Source organism: Sceloporus undulatus, chromosome 1 (genome assembly GCF_019175285.1).
Source record: "Sceloporus undulatus isolate JIND9_A2432 ecotype Alabama chromosome 1, SceUnd_v1.1, whole genome shotgun sequence".
NCBI classification, from domain to species: domain Eukaryota; kingdom Metazoa; phylum Chordata; class Lepidosauria; order Squamata; family Phrynosomatidae; genus Sceloporus; species Sceloporus undulatus.
Genome location: NC_056522.1, coordinates 309,253,102 through 309,275,957, shown reverse-complemented (window position 1 = coordinate 309,275,957; position 22,856 = coordinate 309,253,102). Strand labels below are relative to the sequence as shown.

General features: G+C 40.7%; 1 protein-coding gene across 6 annotated transcripts in view; it reads right to left on the bottom strand.

Annotated features, from left to right (window-relative positions):
- C1H11orf49 (chromosome 1 C11orf49 homolog) overlaps nucleotides 1–22,856 on the bottom strand; it is a 191,563-nt gene that overhangs the window by 108,559 nt on the left and 60,148 nt on the right. For 3 of the 6 annotated variants that reach the window (XM_042445411.1, XM_042445410.1, XM_042445413.1), the window contains exon 3: nucleotides 11,602–11,732. The exons of 2 other annotated variants lie outside the window; for them this stretch is intronic. In XM_042445411.1, coding sequence (XP_042301345.1) covers nucleotides 11,602–11,732 — 131 coding nt within the window. Of the gene's footprint in view, nucleotides 1–11,601; nucleotides 11,733–18,838; nucleotides 18,874–22,856 lie in introns of those variants that run through there. One more of the 6 variants, XM_042445412.1, reaches the window with a different exon arrangement.

Genomic DNA, 22,856 nt, shown 5'->3' with positions numbered 1-22,856 from the left:
CTCCCAGCTATTAGGACTGAGAAACTGGCATGACCTGCTGGGGCTGGGATGTTTAGCCTGGAGAAGAGAAGGTTAAGAGGTGATACGATAGTCCTGTTTAATATTTGAAGGATGTCATATTGAAGAGGGAGAAGCTTGTTTTCTGCTGCTCCAGAGCGGGACCCGGAACAATGGATGTAAGCTACGGAAAATAGATTGCACCTCACATTAGGAAGAATTTCCTGACAGTAAGGGCTGTCCAACAGTGGAACACACTCCGCGGAGTGTAGTGAATCTCCTACCTTGGAGGTCTTTAAGCAGAGGCTATGGCATCTGTCGGGGATTCTTTGATTTGGATTTCCTTGCATGGCAGGGGGTTGGACTGGATGGCCCTTGCGGTCTCTTCCAACTCTATTATTCTATGGTGGGTTACAGACGCCAAATATACGTATAACAATACGTACTAGGGTTAGGAGGGGCGGTGCTTCCGCACCCCCTAACCCTAATACGTATTGATACGTACAAATGGCAGCGCCCTGTTCAAGGGCGCTGCCATCTTGACATATCGGACGCGAGCGTCCGATGCGGCGCGTCCTTTGTGACGTAGCGAGTGCGCCCCTGGCGCCTCGCTACGTCACAAAGGCGACTCAAAAAGAAGCTCCATTTTGGAGCTTCTTTTGATACGCACGGGAGCTGCGCCGTGTGGAGGCCTGGCTCCCCGCGGACCAACTGGCGGTGGCTGTAAATCCGCCAAAGATTCTATTCTACACCTATACTTATTATCACACCTTTTTTGCCAACTAATAGGCTAGGCAAGTACAACATCTGCTTTCTTTCTTCTTCCATTTCATAATGAATACTCAAATGTTCCAAGTATAACATTAGCTGAGCATTTTCGTTTAACTTAGATCAACCAAATAATCGGGATCATTACAAATAAGAAATGAAACATGCCACATTATTTAACTATCATCACCTATACCACAAAAAGGATGTAAAACTTTTATAAGCTAGGGGGGTCACATTAGCCCCCCCCCCAAAAAAACCTCAGAGGGCCATACAGTGGACCTGGATACGAATGCGCGGGTTACGAATTTTCCGGGATCGAAAAAGTTGTTGGCAAAAAACTTTCCGGTTTACGAAATATTTTCGTTAGAAATTCATTTTGGCGGAAATTCAAATGCATAGGCTTCCATTTGCGCTCGAAAGCTATTTCGGGTTACGAATTAGCGTTACGAAGGGAATGGCGGACGAATTAATTTCGTACCGAGGCACCACTGTATCCCACTACACCTCCTGTAATAAATACGACATTGCTCCAAATGCCTCAAATCCTCTACAGCTGGGGGACTTGTTCATGTTTCAGGCTCCTATTTTTACAGCCAAAAGATGACTTTAAAACCAAATGTAACTGGAAGTCTAGCCTGTTCATTTCCTAATTAAAAGCAGTCCTCTTGGACCTAATTAGATAGGACCTAATTTTTCCCCAGGGCATTGGTGGCAAACAGTTTGATTCTGAGGGATCCTGGAGGCTATGTTCAGCGCACAGTCATACTTTGTTTCACCCCTTGCACAAGCATCAAAAGCAAAAATTAATATCTATTTCAGATTTATGTAATTTATGTAACTATAATCACTACTAACATGAAAGCAATGAGAGAGGAGAACAATCTCCTACCTGAGACAAGTATGTATCATCAATCGCTGTACTTAATAAAAATGTTTCACTTGCGCTATGCAAAGTTTCTAGTGCACTCGCCTAGAAAAAGTGGATAACTTTAGCTATAACATCATTCAGAGGTTTACAATGTCTTTTCAAGCTTCCGGAGTGATAGTGGGCAACAAATGTTAGGTTCTCAGTCTTCTCTAACACAGCAGTTAGGCAAGTGTAAGGGAGTTTTAAAATATTTGCAGCAGTTTTCCCATGCATTCAGCTCTGTCGAATTCTGTTTTAAATGGTACTAAAGATCACATATCTATGTTTACATAGTGATTTGTTGAAAAGTCTGCAGACTGGTTTGTCTCCGGAAAAAACAGAAAATCCAGAAAGGGACCAAAGGTCTCTCTTCTTTCCTCCTACCCTGTTAACCCACAAATTAGCAGAACAAACAAAAACATCATCTGTCATGCATATGAAACACTTCCTTGCTTAAAGTCCAAACTATGATAATTAAAGCTTTCAGTTGCTGTCTTCTATGCAAACATATGCAATATTAAAGATTTTTGTGGCATCAGCTTCTTTCTTGGGGCAAAGAGCAGTAGGGATTACGTTACTGTATTATGGGGGAGCTAACCTCTTGCTTTTATGTTGCCAATCCAGCTGGGTCAGACACACACACACACAACACACACACACATATATATATTAGAGAGGAGAGAGAGAGAGAAGTTAAAGAAGTGTGACAATTATGTATTATCTAGTTTGACCATTATTCTAGATAGAGAGAACAGCAAGAAACTAAAAGTAAAAAAGCTATTTTTAAAAAATAAATCAACTGGACTGCAATCCAAAAAGTTATTCCTATAATATGGCTGTTAATCTTTGAAGTGTCACAAGACTCTGTTGTTGTGTGCTCAAAGTAAGCTAGTTATTGGCCTGTACAGACAGTCCAAAATAACTGCTTCGGGTCCTTTGGAGGTATGCGTTTAAATGATGCATTGCCTCCTAAGAGTCCTGAAGCTGCATCAAAGTCACGTTCCAGTCTAAGGACGGAGCAGCTTGGCACAGCTCCATACTCTTAGGATGAATGCATCATTTAAACGAACCTCTAAAGTGACCAAAGCAGCTTATTTTGGCCTGTCTGTATAGGCCCAATTGAAGTAGATGAGATTTGGGTGCAAAACTAGTTCTTCTGCATAAGAGCTCATGCAAGCCTACTTCCAGTCAGCAAGATTTCCTACTCAATGATTATTCATAAAGCTAAAGGCTGGGAGAAAACCCTGAGAAAAGAAAATCACAGACTCTCCCCTTTGGGATTCATTACAATCCTATAGCTTTGGTTGATACAACACTCCAAAAGGCATTCTCCGCTTTTTCCTAAGAAGTCATCATTCTTACAGAAACTGCTGCCTGTTGAAAAATGGGCAGAGACGAGAACAAGATGGAAGAACCCTTTTCACTTTGCTGTAGGCAAATTTCCATATTGAAAGCTGTTACAAACAGCTGTATACAACTGTATACCTGGTCTAGCGCGGAGGGGGGAGGCTTACCAAGACCTTCAATAGCATTTCGGATGCTGTCCAAAGGTATGAAAGTCTGTGAAGAAGTTTCAAGGGACTGGAAATTAAATATCTGAGACAACCAATACATCGGTAAAGATTTTCCCCCTCTTGTCCTGTTTAATTTTGTTAGTAATTAAATCATATCATTCTTTCTAACAAACAAGCAAAAAGATGCAATCAGTATAAATCATGCATTATTTTAGCATTAATTTTTTACTCTTCAGAGAAGAAGGAAACATGTTAATTGCCTTCACCCAGGGAGACAAATTCCTAATTTAAAGTCCTATTAGGGAAAAATAATTTTTTTAGATGTAACACTTAACAGGTGGTTTCTTGATCAAACACTGAGCTTTTACCTCATAATTCGTCTCAACTGAAGGCAACTAAAGTAAATCCAAAGAAAAAAGTAATCCAAAGAAAACTTTACATCGTCAAACTTGGTTTGACTCTCTTGGTCTGGAGATTTCCCTCCATTTGTATACAGAATATTACCCATATGCAACAGTAGCCTTTTTCTGATTGAGAGTACATTTTATTCAGCTATTTCATATCAATCCCAGCTGATTTCAGCTACAAAAAACTGTGGCCTGCTTAATAATAGGTCACAATACCCTTTCAAATTCTGCTTATATTCTAGCAAAGAAGAGACAGTAAATGGTTACAGAACTAATTTTTGACAGGCAGATTCAAAATATGGTAAATTTTATTTATTGTTAAATTTGCATCCCGCCCTTCCTCTGAGGCAATCAGAGCAAGGTTTTACTGCATGGCAAATTTGAGAAAGAGAGAGACAGATTAGACGAGAGAAGAAAAATTCATTCATGAAGACGCTTCTATCCATGGATGTATAAGGTAAGGGCTGTGTTGACTTGAAACTGGAAGATATGGCACTGACTGTATGAACTGGCACCTCCAAAAGTTAGTAGTCCCACTCTCCCAACCCCTGGGAAGGCAGTAACGTGCCAAGGGCACCTAGAGCTTCACATGAAAAAGGGATCCAAGTTTTTTGTGGGTTTTTTCGGACTATGTCGCCATGTTCTAGAAGAGTCCCCAAATGGACACTATGACACTCATCTGACAATTTTTTCCAGAGGACATCACAGCCCTGCGAACATTGCCGCACCACAGTATTTCCAGTGGGACAAGTGGATTCATGAACAGAGAGATGGGGTAGCAATGGGAAGCCTTCTAAGCCAGTGATAGCAAACTTTTACTGGATCACTGAAAAGCAAGTCCTGGAAACAGCACCGAAAAAGGCCACAACTTGGTTTCCAATACGTGGATGAACTTTCACCACCATCTGGAGCCATGGAGAAGAATACCTGGCTGTATTCCTGAACCATCTGAACAACATCCACCCTAACATCCAATTCACTATGGGGAAAAAAAAGGATGACCTGCATTCTTGGAATGTCCTAGTCATCCACAAGCTGAACCAATGTTTGGGTCACCAGTATACAGAACAGAAACCTCCGATACAGACAGATACCTGCACAAGAATTCCAACCATCACCCGGATAAAAAATAAGCACAAAAAAACACTGGTAGACCGGGCAAAACACATCTGCGAACCCATTTCTTGCAAGATGAATGGAAGTACCTAGACCGGGCTCACAGGTGAATGGGTTATTCCAGCTCAGATATCAAGGGCTACCAGACCCAGAAAAACCCAGAGGAGTGAAGACAAGCAACCACCCAAAGGAAGGTATTTTACCATACATCAAAGGAGTCACGGATAGAATTAGGCAAAGTGGTGAAGAAGCAGAACCTCCAAATGGTTTACAAACTGCCCTAGAAAATCCAGCAAATGCTGTGCTCAGCAAAGGACAGAGAGACCCTCTCATAGCCACAGGAGTTACCGTATACCATGCATTTGCAGACAAGTCTACATAGGGACCACCAAATGCAGTGTCCAAACGTGAATCAAGGAACATGAGAGACACTGCTTACTGGATCAGCCGAGAAAAAAACCATCCTGGGCACAAAATGCTGTTTGAAAACACTGAAATTCTGGACCATGCCAACAACTATCAGGTCAGACTGCACAGGAAAGCCATTGAAATCCACAAACACTTGGACAACTTCAACAGGAAAGAAGCAACCCTTAAAGTAACTAAAATTTGGCTACCAGTCCTGAAGAACACCAAAACCAGGACTCAGCAAATGAGAAACCACTCAGGGCCAGGGGCTTTCCCAGCAGACAATGATCACCAATCAGCAGACACTAATCCTCTTTTGCATATCCTCCCACCCTGAGGCCTGGCCATCAACAACAGCACAATTACACAGATTAACATGGGAATCATTCCTGCCTACCCAGGATCACACAGTATATATATACCCACTCTCTTCCAGGTCAGCATTCTCTGAAGATGCCAGCCTTAGATGCTGGCAAAACGCCAGAAATAAACTCTTCTAGAATATGGCCACACAGCCTGAAAAGCCGACAAAAAACTATGGATGCCGGCCATGAAACTCTGGAGACCAGGGTTCAATTCGTGCTCAGCCATGTAACCCACCAGGTGACCTTGGGCAAGTCACGTGCTGTCAGCCTCAAGGGAAGATAATGGCAAACCTTCTCAGAACAAATCTTGCCAAGAAAACCCCATGATAGGATCACCTTCAGGTCGCTATAAGTTGGAAATGACTTGAAGGCACACAACAACAACAACAACAACAACACATCCTACACCTACCAAACAACAAACAGGAACCAGCTCAATTCAGTGGCTACCGTACAAGAACTTCAACAGAGTCTGTGCTGCTGCAAATGATGATGTTATCAACATTAAAATCCAATGTAAGTACCCACACAAGCACAGTGAGGTAGTATCTCCAATATCAGCTGAAGGAAACAGGGTGTCCCCTCCTTAGCTTCATCTCAACAGTGACAGCTGGGGATTGAAATGTGTTCCTCTGTTTCAGCAGATGTTGCAAAGTAATGTGGCCAAACATCAGGAATAAACTCTACCAGAATATGGCCACATAGCACGAAAACCCCACAAAAAACTAATATGAAGTATGTTATCTGAAACAAAGACTGTCAGTGTTTGAAAAGGCTTTTTGAATTTAAAATCACAAACCTCTTTCTTGATGTTACAACACAGGACAGAGTTCAGCCAAAGCACCTTATGCCCCAGCAATTTCAATGGGAGAGTTAGGAACATATTTAACTCCTTAGTTTTTTGTGGGTTTTTCAGGCAATGTGGCTGTGTTCTGTAAGAGTTCCTGATTTTTCGCCAGCATCTGTGGCTGGCTGGCATCTTCAGAGAATGCTGACATTTAAGTCCTCCCTATAGAAATCCATGCATTATAATGTTCACCATTAGGTATGTATGAGTTTGACCAATTTTGTTTCGTGGGGAGACTTCTGAATCACCCCAAAGATCACTATACTGCCTGTCCTCACAGATAATGCCTCTTTCTCATGTAACCAAAAAGAAAGGAAGAAGAAAAGAAAAAGAACAGTTTCTCAAAAACAAAAAACAAAAAGCACCACATTAAATTGAATGAAGAGCACTAAAAGAAAAAATATAATAATTAAAACCAGCGAGTCACCAAGTCTTGCAAGGCTTGGGAGAGACACGTGCTGACCTTATGAAACTCCACAGCAGATCCTTGAGGGACTGTTCATACTTTGGAAATACTATTTTAATTAAACAGTCCTGGGGAACAGACAACAAGCTGCAAAAAGCAGGTCACCTAGATTCCAAAGGTCAATTGAAGAGAAAGCATGAAGGAGACAAAGTTTTTTGATCACACTTCTTTCTTTTGCAAATATGTACAGCACAAGCACTTTCATCAACAAATTAAAAATATCCACAACAAAATATATAACTGAACAAATTTATATGTGCTCTTCCACTATATGTTGTTTTATAATCAGAAACATAGTCAAAATGCTACAGCCAATTGCTTGCAAGTATTATTATAACTGATGCACCTTTTTTAATATGCACATAAACTACAACAGATACTTTGCTTGTTCTCAAGCAACTCTATGACTCAGAACACCAATTTACAGGTAGGTGTTTGATAGTAACAATGTATTCCAATGGATGCATATGGATTCCTGCCCACATTTGCCTTCTCAAAATTCTTGGAGCAGTCAGCATTTCAAAATCATTAAAAATGTTGTGCCACTTAAAAAAAACAGGATGAATTTCACATCTGGTACATGGTTGTTGTACTTGTTTGCATGTAGTAATGATATCACTTTGTATCACTCTATTTACTGAAGATTGCTATTCTGTCAGTTTACGTATACTGTCCAAGATACATAGCAAGTAATGCAAGAGGCTGCCAACCCCATTTTGCAAAACAAAACATAGCCATGGGGCTGTATTCAGGATGTAAAGTTACATTCTGGTTAAAAAGAAACTACCCAGATGTACAACTGCACCATATTTAAAAACGAAGAGGCAGCAAGGGTGAAATATTTTTTTTTTTAAAAAAAGAAAAATAGTGGAAACTGAAGCTTTATAATTCACATTGTGCTTATATAAGCAAATTATCAAAGCTAACAAATATTTACTTAAGTCATACTTTCAATCATTCTCAGTTGATGAGAGGGACTGGATTGTCTACTCATCTCTCACAGCTTGCAGCATTTATGGCTCAATGAGTCTGCTGGGCTTAACTAGGAAGGTTCTAAGCAAAGAAAGAACATTCTTCAAGACATTTCATGTTTAGCCCAAAATTGTACAAACAGCTAGCTGATTGAATTGGTGAGTCAGTCTTTTCCTTCATTTCCAAACAGGGTGAGTGGAATCCCTCATTCCCTGAATAAAAAGAGCTTGGTGCCGCTACAAAATGCCATTTTAATTATATCCCCTTTTTGATTAAAGTTCTACACATAATCTGAAACTATGCTTGAAGCCATTTTTTTCATTGCCATCATTCCCAGAGGTGAAAAGTCTAGATCATTTAAATATATATTAAATAATGTAAACATATTTAATATTAAGATGGTCCCTTCCATTGAAGTTCACTACTTAAAAGATTATGAAGCAAACAAAGAACATGTCTAGTCAGAATATGGCCTCATACAAGTGAGGCCAACTTCAGAGCTGGAAATGTTACATTTGGATTAGAACTCCGAAAATCTCTTCATACACCATTGTTTATGTTTATGTTCTTTACGATCAAGTAACAGCCTGTATGTGTGAAAGAGTCATTAGCTCTCTCACACAACAAATGAAACGTGTCAGATGAGACTATATTTTCAGATTAAATATCAACAGAATCAGTTCACACATTTAGTTGGATGTCAACAAATAGCAAAAACAAGTGATAAGCAATATACAGGCATATGGGAACCAACTTTCAGGTCCTCTTTAAGCAAACAAAGAACTGAAAAAGCAAGACATTCATGATACCATCAGGGATCAACCTGATAACTGACTTCTTCATGCACTCTTGTCTAGCTTCTATTACTTCTGTTGTACAAGGAAACACTATACTGGAACACAGATTCAAATCTATCTGCCTCACTGTATGAAAAGGATGGCAGATTGGTCTGTTAAAAGCTAGCATCCACACTCCATCAAGGTATGCTTCCTCCCAGGTAACTCTAGCAGGAAGAAAGTGAGCTGTCCTGCTAAGAGTTGTACAAGCGCTCTCTTCTAGCATATACCCAACTGAAATAAACAAATGAAGCAGCAGAATATTCTGGGGATCAATTTTTGCATTCCATCACTGAAGATCATGTTTCCTGTCACTGTGACACCAAAGACATCTGGAATTATCGCTCCATTCATTAAAAACAAAGCCATCACCACCCCAAACCCAAACTAGTATGCCAGACAGAATATTCTGGCTCAAACTCAAATATCTGATTGTTGAAAAATAAATTAAAGTAATTTCCAAGTTCTTAAAGCTTCCTGAGTTGTACTAGAGTTTAAAGTGGTACTATGTTCTAAATAAATTTGTTTGGAATGATGAGAAAAACCACTACAGATATAATAGAGAGTGTGGTAGTTCAAATAAATTGGTTGAAGACTATGTACAAACCTGTAATACCTAGGCAAGATAAACTAGAAAGGGAAAATTTGAACATTTTGTTCTATTTAGATTTCTGTTCTTAAAGATGTGTAAACTTTATTACTGTATATAATATATTTTATTATTGTATACAATATAATAAAAACTCATGTATTATTTTATTGGTATTATTTATTAATAAAAGTGTCATGCTACCAAACTGTTCATATCTTTTTTCCTTTGAATTCTTGCCGTATGTCATGTCGAATCAAAGGAGGCATGGTATGTTAAAATAGATGCTGAAGTCTTAACTACTACTATAAACCTCTATTTAGTATAGTGGGATTCACATGAACTGTCTCAATCTCAAATGTGCTGGATATGTCTTGCAGTTATGAGTGTGATGGCCACAGCTTAAATCCTATAAAAATTTCATTCAGAAACCAAGTTCTGATCCAAAATCTGCAAAGTTTGGGAGGGCCAGATTATTTCAACTAGATAGCTCACCTCACAGGCAGAACAATCCTATGTAGCAGGAGAGAGAGAAGGGGAACACCTTTCCTATGGCCTGCTGGGTTCAGTGCCCAATTATGAGAAGTTAGTAGGGGTGGTATTCTTCTTTTCTCCTGTACTAGTAAAATTCTTAAAACTTGGCTAGCATAGTTTTCCCTTCCTAATGGGTGTACAGTTGAGGAACAGAAATGTTTGGGATCCTGTGGGTCCAAAGCTTCTTCCAGAGTACTTCTAGAATGCCATCACATCCTCCTGCAAACCCCAATGCCGAAGGAACACCAGCTGGAGACCTTCTTGATGCCTCATAGGAGGTTATGAGGGTAGATCTCTTTCTAAGGACTTTATCACACATGAGGAATTTCTCTCAATTTCAAATTTGCTTTCCACCTGGGCAGGAGCGGCCCAGAGAGACTCTTCCTTGCCGCTGGAGCGGCGTTTCTCCAGGGGGAGGGGCCGGTGAGAGCGGCCTCCATAAAGCCGGCTCGCCGGCTCCCCCGAAGAGGACGCCACCTGCCCGTTTTCCACCAGGGCAGGAGCGGCCCAGAGGACTCTGTTTTGCCGCTGGAGCAGCGTTGCTCAAGGGGGAGGGTCCGTGGGAGCGGCCTCTTTAAGCCGGCTTGCCGGCTCCCCTGCAGAGCTCTCCGCTCACGCCTCTATACCATCAGGGAGGAGTGCCAAAGTCAATTGCCTGGTGCCACCGTTGTGGACTTTCTGGAGGGAGGGAGATTGAGGAGAGGGGTGTAGCTAGTATTGTCAGGAGTTTGTTGGACATGGTTTGTAATTGGCTTGGTGAGGGAGAGGGAGGTGTGGCTGTGTTAAGAGGGGCTCCCATTGGAGTAGTGTAGGGCAAGGGGAGATATAGCGGTAGGAGAGTGGAGTTGTATCGTAAGGGAAGGCGGGATTTTGATTTTTAATCTGTGATCTGTATTGTATTATATCTGTAATCTGTACTATATCGTATTTTCATTTTGTTTTGTAAACCGCCGTGATCATAGGAACGGCGGTATATAAATAAAATTTCAATCAATCAATCAATCAAATGAAAAGAAAGTGGGGCCAGAACGCATTTACGTGAATTTGCTATTTCAGTTAATTTACGTGAATGTGAATTGTGTTCAAACTGGCTTCCCATTGCCCGAATTTGTGTGTGGTAGTCTATCACGCAATTACATGAAACCGCATGATTGCACTCGAACTGACTTCCCATTGCCCAAAATTGCGTGTGGTAATCTATCACGCAATAATGTTAAACCCCATGATTGCGTTCGGATTGCCATTGGATTATACTTCCAATTTCCCTTGTCTGATAACGTCCTAAGTGTAGACTGCTTTCTCCCTCAGAGAAGGAGATCCAAGGAAGCCTATGGCCCCAGGAAACACTCTCTTAGGAACCATAGAATTGTAGCCTAGCTGTTTATTGGCACTTTTTACTAAATACTGCTTTTCATTTTAATATCTTAACATGTGTTTGAGCTGCTTCTATTTATGTATATCATAAATCAGACCTATCCACACCTAATTTTCCCTAGCATGAGACGGGCTTTAATTTGAAGCCTGGTCTTCTAAAAACCCCACCACCAGAGCTACTGGCCTTGTTTTACCTCAACTGTTAGAAAGTAGCCGGTCGAAACCTACGGGGGAAAAACAGACTAGAAAAGGTTTGCCTGGATGAAAGGAGAGATTGCAATCAAGATAAAACACCAGACATTACTGAAGAGCATATGCTTTTATGAACTACACAGATGTGAAAGGACATGCAGATAAGGTTTAGAGGAACAAAAAGCTCAGCCAATAAGTTAAAAATATTAGATATCAAAGTTCTAGTCATACATTACAATGAACATGTTAACATAGTACAGGAAGTCTACCAAGAAAGGAGGACAGAGATTTTCTTTTTAGACTTACCTCCATTTTTCCCCACCGTCCTGAAACATCGCCAAAAGGTCCTTAGAAATGACGCTCTATTATGTGGTGTTGCTTGGATAAAGTTGAACTCTCTAAACAAAATATGAGTTCCTTGACGCACGCTGTTAAAGCTAAAACAATAAAGTAAAGCATTGGTGTCAGTTGCAGCAATAGGAAGGTAAAACCAGTAAGAAATCATGTACTCAACTGGAAGATACACAACATCCAAAGGTCTATACCTCCTGGGGTTATGGGCATTCACTTGATGAATTTGAGGTCGTCAATAAGTTAAAATCCTGGAAAATGTATACATCTACAAGAAACAGGAGCATATTTAGGTCAGTGCTACTCAATGTAATGATTCACTGACGGGTATGAGTTTGTAGCAGTTTTTGTAATCAATGGTCCCTGACAAACTAGGGGAAAAAATACCAATATCATATCAGATAGCTTAAGAAGTACACGTTTAGCAAATATCTGCCATTATCAACAGTCTTGGCAGAAACTTGACAGTTCACTAGTCACAACAGTGAGTAAGAATCCCGAACCACCATTTTGTAAAATCACCCTTCCAAGAAAAAATAGAAAAGATTTGAATCTTTGGTCCAGCACAACCAACAGAGATATACTCCCTCTGTTCAGTTCCTGATCTAGACTGTCCAGTAAATGTGAGAAAAGCTCCTTTGTTCCATAACTATGCCTGAAGCCAGGTTGAAATGGATCTAGATAATCTCTGTCATCCTGAAACACTTAGCAGTGAGATGCCATCATATATGCAAAACAGGAATAAAATCAAACCATTCTTCACGAGCATTCTAATGCTTAAATCTCTTTGGTAGTCTCAGCTAAAGTATACCTATTTAATCAATGGGAACTTGTTAACATTTACATATGTCTTAGTGATTCAATGCATAGTTGAGAGTGACAATCAGATTTAGGTCTATGGCCCTGTCCAGATGGGCCTTTTAGCATGTATTGAATATGTGCTAGGGTTGCCTCGGAGCGTCCTTTATAGACACTCCCTAACCCTAGCATGTACTCCGTACGTCAAAATGGCGGTGCCCTATCTACATGGGCACCGCCATTTTGACATGACGGCCATGCTGCGTCCAAAAGGCGGAGCGCAGCCGTTACATGCTGGTGCCGCTACATGGCACTTGTGGCGCCCTTTCAGCGGTGCCGAAAGGAGCTCCGAAATGGAGCTCCTTTCATCGCACATATCACTGGCGTGGCCTTTACACAGCTGTGCCAGCGATACAGAAGAGAAAGGGGCCAAGCGGCCCCTTTCTCTCTCTCCCCGCCGCTGTTGGGGTGTCCTTGGGGCTTCATACCTGTTGGGGTGTCCTTGGGACCCCAAGGACACCCCTTTCCAGGCCTCGGGGAAACAGTGTTTTGCCGCTTCCCTGAGGCCTGGAAAAGCAGCGGATCGGGGTCTCCAGGGCTGCCGCTGTGGCTGCTGAGGCCCCGATCTGTCAAGGAAAGGGGCGGTCTGTATCCTGCCTATGTTACAACTAATTTCACTTTTAAGTGTCCAAACTCTGCTGCACCTGAAAACATGCTGGGATCAAATAAAACCTATTTCTGCACACTTGGATATTTCCTCCTCCTTTCCCCAAATTTAATCTCAAACAACCGCATTAGGGATTTCAATCTCTGCCACATTCCACCCCAGATGCCACCTGCACATAAAAGCATTGCCGGGTTTTTAACAGATATCTTATGAACACTTTGAACTTTAAAGAAACACAACCTAAATGCACCTTGTTTATTTAGTGCACTAAATGTAAAATTCAAAGCAGTGCATTTATAAAGGATGTAGCTGAAAATAAAACGAACACATGCACAGAGAATTATATTGCCTTCATATTTGCAAGTTTGGGCTAGGTGGTGGCTGGTTATTCCACAAACATCCCTCTAGAGGCTGTTTGATTATGCCACTGACATAAATTATGCTAGTACATAAGAACAGTTCTTCACAGAAGACATAGCTGGTCTGGAGCCTCCAAGGTCTAGGTTTGGCACTTGCTAGACTGCTGACTAGTGGTCCAATTTATTCTAAATAATATTTTAATTTTACACAGAGCTAACATACACATAACTATTTTACTTGTGTACACTAGGCACAGAATCTCTGCAAGATTATCATTATGATATTTTTAAAAGTGAAAAATGCCAATTTATTTGTGAAATGTGTTTCACTAGTTGTTTCAGTATAAGCCTCAAAAGAATAGTAGGAAGAAAGCTGCAAGGAGAGCTTGCTGTTGTCAGTTCTGATGTTTTTCCCAAAGGAAGGTATTCTCTGCACTCAGAGACACTTTTGCAATGTCAGATTTGCAAGAACAAAACATTAAACTTTCATGTCAGATAACCATTGCTTTGGAATGTATACAAAAAGATTTTCATAACCAACTCATGTAAATAAATCATTCTGTCTGGTGCTTCATGGCAAACAGGCCACTGCAAGAATCTGGTGGATTTCACCTATCTTTTTCCTCCCTGGCTCCCAGCTAGGGAGATTATTGCACCCGGAAATCCTGCTGGGATAGACGCAGTATTGGAAAGTAAAAAACAGGTGTTATCACATACAGCTGCAGTGGGGCAAGTGCAACCCGTGTGCAGCCAAGACCCCAACAGCGCTTATCCAGCCACTTTACAAAAGCAGGAGCTTGTTGTTTTTGAAAAGCGTATGGATAAGTGTGGCTGGGGTCCGAGCTGCATATGGGTTGCACTCACCCAACCGTGGCTGCATTTAATAACTCCCAGTTTTGACTTTTCTATCCCACATTTATTCCAGCAGGATTTCCGGGTGCTATAATCTGTTTAGATAAAATCCGTATTAAGTAGCTTCTCTAATTTGAAATGTAACCGAATCCTTTGACTGACTCACACTTACACTTGCTTAGTAGTTTCACAAGCTATGTGAAATAGAAGTTTCTACCTTATGTAATGGAGGCTATGGCTTTAACATGACAGAACAACAGTGTGGATGACTGTCTGAATTTCAATATATTAGTGCTGTGAAAAAGGAAATCTTGCAAGGGTCTGTGTGTTTCTGTCAGAGGAGAACCAACAGCTGTTTGAAAATTAATAACTACACTTCCTTGACACTCATGTTGATTATCTTGGTCTAACAATACATTCCATACTTCTTGCTAAGTTCTAGTTAAACCAGCATGCCAATTTGCTTGTCTCTTCATATAGCTGATTCTATATTCTACTTTTCTCTAATAGTTCCCTCCTCTCTCTTCTTAACATATTCGTGTTATCCAAGTTAATGTTAAACTTTTGCTATTTGGTACAATCTGTTGTATACTGTTTTTATGGAAATTTTATGTGTATTGTAATATTACTTTGATTTTTGCAATGGCCATTGGCCAAAAGCAATAAAGAGAGAGAGCCTTCCTCTCTCTTCTTTTAGGATTTCCTGGGTTTCCCTGATAAAAAGGAGGAAGGAAGGGAGATGAAAAATGAATGTGGCATCAACTTTATGGCTAATTGGTTTTTAATTTAGCATGAGCATTTGTGGATATAAACGCACTTCTTCAGATGCAGTACAAAGTAATAATAATAATAATAATAATAATAATAATAATAATAATAATAGATTTATTTCTAGCCCGCCCAATCACGAAGAATCTGGGCAGGTTACAACAATAAAATACAACAAATTACAATAGTTAAAAAAATCAAACCCTAGACCTACCACCCCCCCTCATTCCCAGTACTAAAACAGAATTAAACAGTAATAATATTAAAACATTAAAAACATTGAACAAACAAAAAATAGGCAGAAACATTGGTGGGGGAAAATAGACAGATGAGGGGACAAATATCTCTATATCTGGGGAGGGTAACTAAGTTGGAAAGGCCTGCCAGAAGAGATCCGTCTTGAGCGCTTTCTTGAAAGCTGCCAGAGAGGAAATGTGCCGGATCTCCTCCGGCAGGTCGTTCCATAGTTTAGGGCAGGGGTAGGCAAACTGCGGCCTGCGGGCCGGATGCGGCCTGGTGAGGCCTTGGGACCGGCCCCAGCCCGGTCCTGCCGCCGATTGCCGCCGGGGCCTTTGGGGGCAATTGTCTATAGAAGCCTCAGAAACATGCATTTATATTAACATTTTTTTAAAATCAGCAATTTTTTTCACGTGTCCTCCATTTTTTTAAAAAAAGTGTCTTCCATTTGAAAATTTAATTTAATTATTTATTTTTTGGCTTCGGCCCCCCCCAGTTGTCTGAGTGACAGCAACCCGGCCCCCGGCTCAAAAAGATTGCCTACCCCTGGTTTAGGAGCAGTAGTAGAGAAGGCCCTCTGGGAGACAGATGTTAGCCTAGATTTTTATGGCAGTAGTAGATTTCTTCCAGAGGACCTTAGTGTGCAGGACGGACAATAGGGAAGAAGGCGTTCCCTCAAGTACTCTGGGCCCAAGCCATGTAGGGCTTTAAAGGTAATCACCAACACCTTGTACTTTGCCCAGAAACTAATAGGCAGCCAGTGCAGGGACTTCAAGACCGGTGTTATATGGTCATTCCTAGAAGTTCCCGTGATCAATCTGGCTGCCATATTTTGTACCAGCTGAAGTTTCCGAACTTGGCACAAGGGTAGCTCCAAGTAAAGCACATTACAGAAGTCCAATTGAGAGGTTACCAGTGCATGTACTACTGTTTCCAGGTCCCTCGGCTCCAGGAAGGGGCGCAGTTGGCATATCAGACGAAGGTGATAGCAGGCGCTCTTGACTGTCGCATCCACCTGAGCTGTCAGTTGGAGCGACAAGTCAAGAAGCACCCCCAAGCTGCGAACAGAATCCTTCAGGGGAAGTGTGACCCCATCCAGAACTGGTTGACACAACTCCATTCCTGGATTCGGGGTTCCTATAGCAAGTACCTCCATCTTACCTGGATTCAGCCTGAGTCAGTTTTCCCTCATCCAGTCCATTACCGCCCCAAGACAGGCATTCAGAGGAGAGATGCCATTCTTAGTCCCTGCTTCAGTCTGAGACATAGAGAAGTATATTTGGGTGTCATTAACATACTGATAACACCCCGCCCCATGTCTCCAGATGATCTCTCCCAGCGGCTTCATGTAAATGTTGAATAGCATTGGGGACAGAATCGCACCTTGAGGGACCCCCGATTTGAGCTCCCTCTTGGCTGAACAGCTGTCCCCAAGAGACACCATCTAGAACCTGCCCGAGAGGTAGGATCGGAACCACTGCAATGCAGTGCCTCCAATGCCCAACTCTCTCAGGCGTTCCAGAAGGATACCATGGTCAATGGTATCAAAGGCTGCTGAGATGTCCAAGAGCACCAGCAGGGTCAAAGTGATCTTAAAGCCGTAGGTATACAGTATGGAAGCCTCAGTAAGAGAAATTGTATGGATACGAAAGCCAGGCGGATAGTGAAGAAAGTGGAGAGGAAGAAAATAAACTCAACTGAGATGTGGTGCTGGAGAACAGTGCTGAGGATACTGTGGACAGGCAAAAAGACAAACAAATGTGTCCTTGAACATCTCAAGCCTGAACTCTCTCTGGAAGCCAAGATGGCAAAACTGAAACTGTCATACTTTGGCCACATCATGAGAAGGCACAACTCATTACAAAAGAGAATAATGCTAGAAGTAGAGTGCACCCACACCATACACGTCTTCCAGCTTATGCGGAAGCCGCACAGCGAGAAAAACAATGGTGTGCATATTAGGAAATGACATTTATGTGTCCACAAAATAGAGCTGTAGCGGAACATATTACAATTCCAGTGGCAGTTGATAGTTGACACTTGCATTATGGAATGTTGATGCTGTCAGTCCTTCTGAGAGAGAGTGTTAGTTATGACAGTTGGTGTTAGAGTAACTGCCTCTCTGTTTTGTTGTTATGGTTGTTTGGTTGGCAAAGTAATTTATTTATTAAAGTAACTTATTTATTAAAGCCCTTGTGTAGAGTGAAGGCTTGAAGTACTCTTGTCGTTATTTCTCAAACCGGGAGCTTAAGGCCGTTTGCAGTGGTGAAGGAATCTTTTCCTTCTTGGCCTGAATACCTTTGCAGACATCTCTTCAGATTCCTTCTCCCTGGTGTCCTGTCGATGTGGTTCAACTCTGTAGGTGGTCATGTTGGACACAGCACAGCTTTCCACGTCCTAACAGTGCACACCCGTAGCGTGTGCTGCCGTGTCGCTGCATGACCGCGTCCCATTGTTTCTAATGGTATGTGAGCATATGCAGATTCCCCCTTACATGGGAGGATCCAGAACGGATCCCTCATGTAAGGGGAGGACCCACTGTAAGAGTAAAATAGTAAAAAAGGAAGAGTTAGAAGGGCTAGTCAAATAGAGGAGGCTTTTTAGTATTAAAGAGATGAGCTCTTTCTTTATATGTAAAGGTTTCATGATTATTTGTTACAGGCTTGGGGGGTGTGTGTTATCTTGTCATAAAATAATAATAAAAAAAGAAAAGACCATAATGCTAGGAAAGGCAGAGAGAAGTAGAAAGAGAAGAAGACAGCACCGCCACATGGCTAGACTCAATCAGACAGGTCAAAGGCCTTAATCTGCAGGACCTAAGCAGAGCAGTGGAGGATAGGAAGACTTGGAGATGTCTCATCCACACGGTTGCCATGAGTTGTGGATGACTTGAGGGCAGTTAAGAAGAACAAGCAGTTGTGGGAGTGGGACAGAAGTTATTCTATCCCCAAGTTATTCATAAAACTTTGATTTAAGATGGCAGCATCCTGAGTAAGTGCAGGGTGAAAGCATGTGAGTACACTTCTTTTGTTTGTGAAAAGTCACCCACAAACTAGATCTCAATAAGAGTATCACTTAGACTCGTTAAGTCTGTGACAATGTTATTTAAAAATGGGGATGCTTTGAGGTTGGGCTATCTGTGCATAGAGTTATAATATCCAAAATGAAGCACATCTGTTATATTTTGCAGAACTGTGATGTCTGTGAATTGGGAATAACTCTTTGAAACAAGGGCCATCTGGTAACTGGACAGTTTTACTTACAGAGTCCTTTGCTCTATTACAAAGTTTCAGTTTCTTAGCTGTGAACACTGCAGGGCAATGTCATTTAATAAGTCTCTTGGTCTCTCATGCAGTTTCTTTGTTTCTTTTTAGAAAGATCTTAGAAATCAGGAATATCAAGTTTCATGAGCATCTGAAAGTGCCCCTTTAAGATGCTATTAAAGTTCAACATGCAAATTAAATCGTAACACCACCAAAGAAAAGAAAAGAAAAGGCACAATACGAGATACCTTAAAGAAAATGGATTCATGCTGTTCCTGACCTTGTACTTCACTTAAGTTTGGCAAATGTTTCAAATCTTCCAGAGAGATCATGAAAGTATTTCTCTGAGACAGCAGCTTAGTGAGTCTCCTGTGAGAAAATTAATGAAAAGATTCATGCTTATCCTCAGTGGGGGAAGATCTTCTCAACAGGTAGCTTCCCCACAGTAACCAGAATCCATGGCAAACAAGGGACCCTCTTAGTTCTTTTGCACTTCATAGAGTAAGAGCCATTTAATAACATTTAATACACTAACTGTTCAGTGACAAGTTAGTTCCCCTTCAGAGAACTTTTGAAAACTGTTTCAAGATCTTTTGTGAACCCACTCTCATAACCACATACATACATACACACACACACAATAACAGAAAAGTTAACTTTCTGCTATGGGTCTAGGAAAACGTCTCTCTGGACATAACAAACATGATTAGTCTCCAATTTGCACAGTCATGTTGCTCATTTGTCTAGTTATACATCAAAGTAATATCAAAGTTTTTCCCCCAGCACAGCTAGATTTTTTACCCTTTCCCTTCAACTATTTGCTATTTTAGGTAAGTGCTGCTGGACGCTTATAAATTCTTTTATAATTATCAAGTACTTTCTGTATGTACAAATCAGAGGAAGACACAAATTGTTACTTAGCAGTAGATGACAAGATAAAGACATGACCAGAATAGACCTACAATGCCCCAAAGGCCTGATTCAAAGTGCACTGAAGTCAATTAAAAATAACTCCACCTTCACCTAGCTTTGGAACATGTTTCAGATACTTTAAAATAGTTGGATCAAAAAGCTGTCTTTAAAAAGAGATACCTATAGTTTCTTTGACATCTGATAATAATGACACCACTCTTTTATTGTACTTTATGCTCAAAAGTGTGCAGGGCTCAGAAACATGTATAAAAAAGATCTGAAACAATCTGTCACAGTGCTTGTTAATAAAAACTCTATAATAAAACAGCTATCCATCCATCATCTCTGCCTTTTCCTAAAAACATTCATAGGCAATGCATACTTACATTGATAATAAATAATTAGATCAGTGGTTGTTCACTTGTGGTCCACCCAGGACCTCCCTAGGAGGTCTGGAAACGATTGAAGAAATGTTATGAACTTTTACTGTTAAAAAAGGATATTTACCCAAGTTATTTTTGTATCAAATTTCATCTTGATCCATCAATTGTACTAATTTCACTAACCTACCACCCCATTAAAAACAACAGTTTAAAAAATGGTTATGCAAATAACTGTTTGATAGCAAAAAAAATGTACTGAGCACTTGCACATGTGAAAACATGCAAGTTAATGACGTTGAGTGGGTGAGAAAAAGCACGGGGCAGTTCTTGCTGCCACACGTACAGCCAAAAGCTGCCTTCATAGCTGCACTAATATTTTGTGTTGTCCATGTTGTGCCACCACATTCTCAGAACATCTATTGCGTCCCAGAATTCTATAGCTGTGTTGGGAAAGCTCTCAAAGAAATTCATGTGTAGAAGGATGGCCATGTTTGCAGGAAAAGAGAGTTGGAGCCAGTGAGTGTGAATAAGTATTTGGATTGATAACTGCGGATGATTGAAAATGATAGTGTTTCTTCTTCAATTTCTGCACATAAAAGGAGTTCATTATTGCTGGGAAAAATGACTTTTAGATGTTATTGTGGTGAACTTCATAACAATACATATTGACTGAACTTCAGGCTGGATCGCTGTCTGAATTTGAAACATTATTTCAAATGTTTGTACTGACGAAGTTGATATGGGTGCATCCTGTTCAAAGCAAAGCAAAGTCTCTTCCAGTAATCTTAAAGGGCATCACTGTTACCACAAGGAATATCCATTGATTGGCTTCAAGTGTACAGGCTTAGAAGACAAGCAACTACCAAACGTGTGTCACATTAAAATGTCCTAGAAGAAAAGCAACTACCACAGTGTGTGTTGCATTACAATGGATTTCCAATGAGGCTATGAAATTGTCAAAACTGCAAAGACATGTTGATACTAAACATAAAAAACATGCCACAAAGAACATTGTGTGTTTGTTTGTTTTTTCAAAAGTAAGGAGCAAGAGCTTTGATAAAGTCAGTGGGAAGGAAGCAGTAGGCAGACTTGGCTTCAAGGTAGTCAGTCACAATTTCTGTGAGGGGTGGCTGCAGGTGATTAGAAAGTATCAAAAGCAGGAGTGTGTGTTCGCGCAGAGATAGTGGGGGTTGGTGGCTGATACCGATGGGGTGTCAGGCTGACACAGACAGGGTTTTGAGCTAATAGAGAGAGAATTTTGGATCTGAGAAAGAAGGCAAAACTGCCTATGATATTGGGAAACCTAAATAACAGAATATTAGAGTTTATTATATTCTCATACTGAGTTTAATAAATCTATTTCTGTTGTTATTTTAAATCTTTCTCTGTCAACCCTGTTGACATACATACGAGCAAACCCATACAATAACTGAGTTGCAAGTTCATATATAAAGAGGTCACCTTGAAGCTTAGTAACCGAACCCAGAAAGGGAAGAATTTGGAGAAACAAGGTTCCAAAACTCACTGCAGACATAATCCAGTTTCAGATCACTTTAACAGCTCTGACGCAATACTAGGGAATTCTGGAAACTGTAGTTTTGAGAGACATTTAGCCTTCTCTATCAGAGTTCTCTGGTGCCACAAGAAACTACAATTTTCAGGATTCCCTAGCACTGAGCCAGGGCAGTTAAAACTGGATTATTTCTGCAGTGTGCTTTGGATCAAGGGCATGGTGAGTGGCACGATTCATACAGGCTGGAGTTTTGGGGGCCAGCCTGGGTAAAGAGATAATTTATGATAAAGAAAAAAATGGTAACTAAAGCCCCATACAGACAGGCCAAAATAAAGCTGCTTCGGGTCACTTTGGAGGTATGCTGTTTCAACAATGTATGCATACTAAGAGTCCAGAAACTGCACCAAAGCTGCACTCTAGTCCTTAGGACTGGACTGTGGCTTTGGCATGGCTTCCAGACTCTTAGTACGCATGCATCATTGAAACAGCATGCCTCCAAAGTGACCTGAAGCAGCTTTATTTTGGTCTGTCTGTATGGGGCCTATGATTGCAACTGGTTGTAGTGACAAAATGCATTAAAATTTTCTTAGCTAACAGCAAAAACAGGAAAACCACACATAACAGCTGAAGAACTTATATTACCTGCTGCAATCATGGTTTCTGCATTGATCAACAAGAAAGCTGCCTGCCAAGGACCTTTTCTTAATACCTTTGCTAATGACAAAGTCAGGAAGTGTCATTTGTCAGCCAATATCAAGGAACAGTTGTTAGAAAGAATTCACACATTACTCTGCAACTGGATGAAAGCACAGACATAACAAAGCAACCTTATTGTGCTACATTAGATATGAGTACAACATAAATATTTTTGAAGACTTACTATTCCTCTCCTCATTGGAGAGGAACACTACAGCTGAAGTAATATTTAATATCTTAAATGAGTTTCATGAGGACATGGATTGGTTGAAATCTGTTGGAATTAGCACAGACAGGGAATGAGCAATGTCAGAAAAGTTTACTGGATTCGTTGCACAGATTAAGCAAATCATACTGTTGGTGCCATTGCTACATTCATAGGGAAGATCTAGTTGCTACTAGGTTACCAGAAAAACTAAAACAGACTTTAATGAATCAGTCAACATTTTCAATTTTATACAAAGTAAATTACTGAATTCAAGACTTTCTGAACAGTTTGCAAAGATATGGAAAGGTTTTGCTACATTGTCAGGTTTGTTGGCTATCACAAGATAAAGATGTGTCTCATTTTTGGGAACTGAGAGACGAGATAAGAGTATTCCTTGTGGAGCAGCAATTTCACCTCAGTGATCATTTGGCAGATTTTTTCTGGTTACAAAAATTAGCATACCTGTCAAATATCTTCACTCATTTAAATATGCTCAACTTAAATCTTCAAGGAGAAAAGTTACAGTTTTTCAGGTTGAAGACAAGATCAAAGCA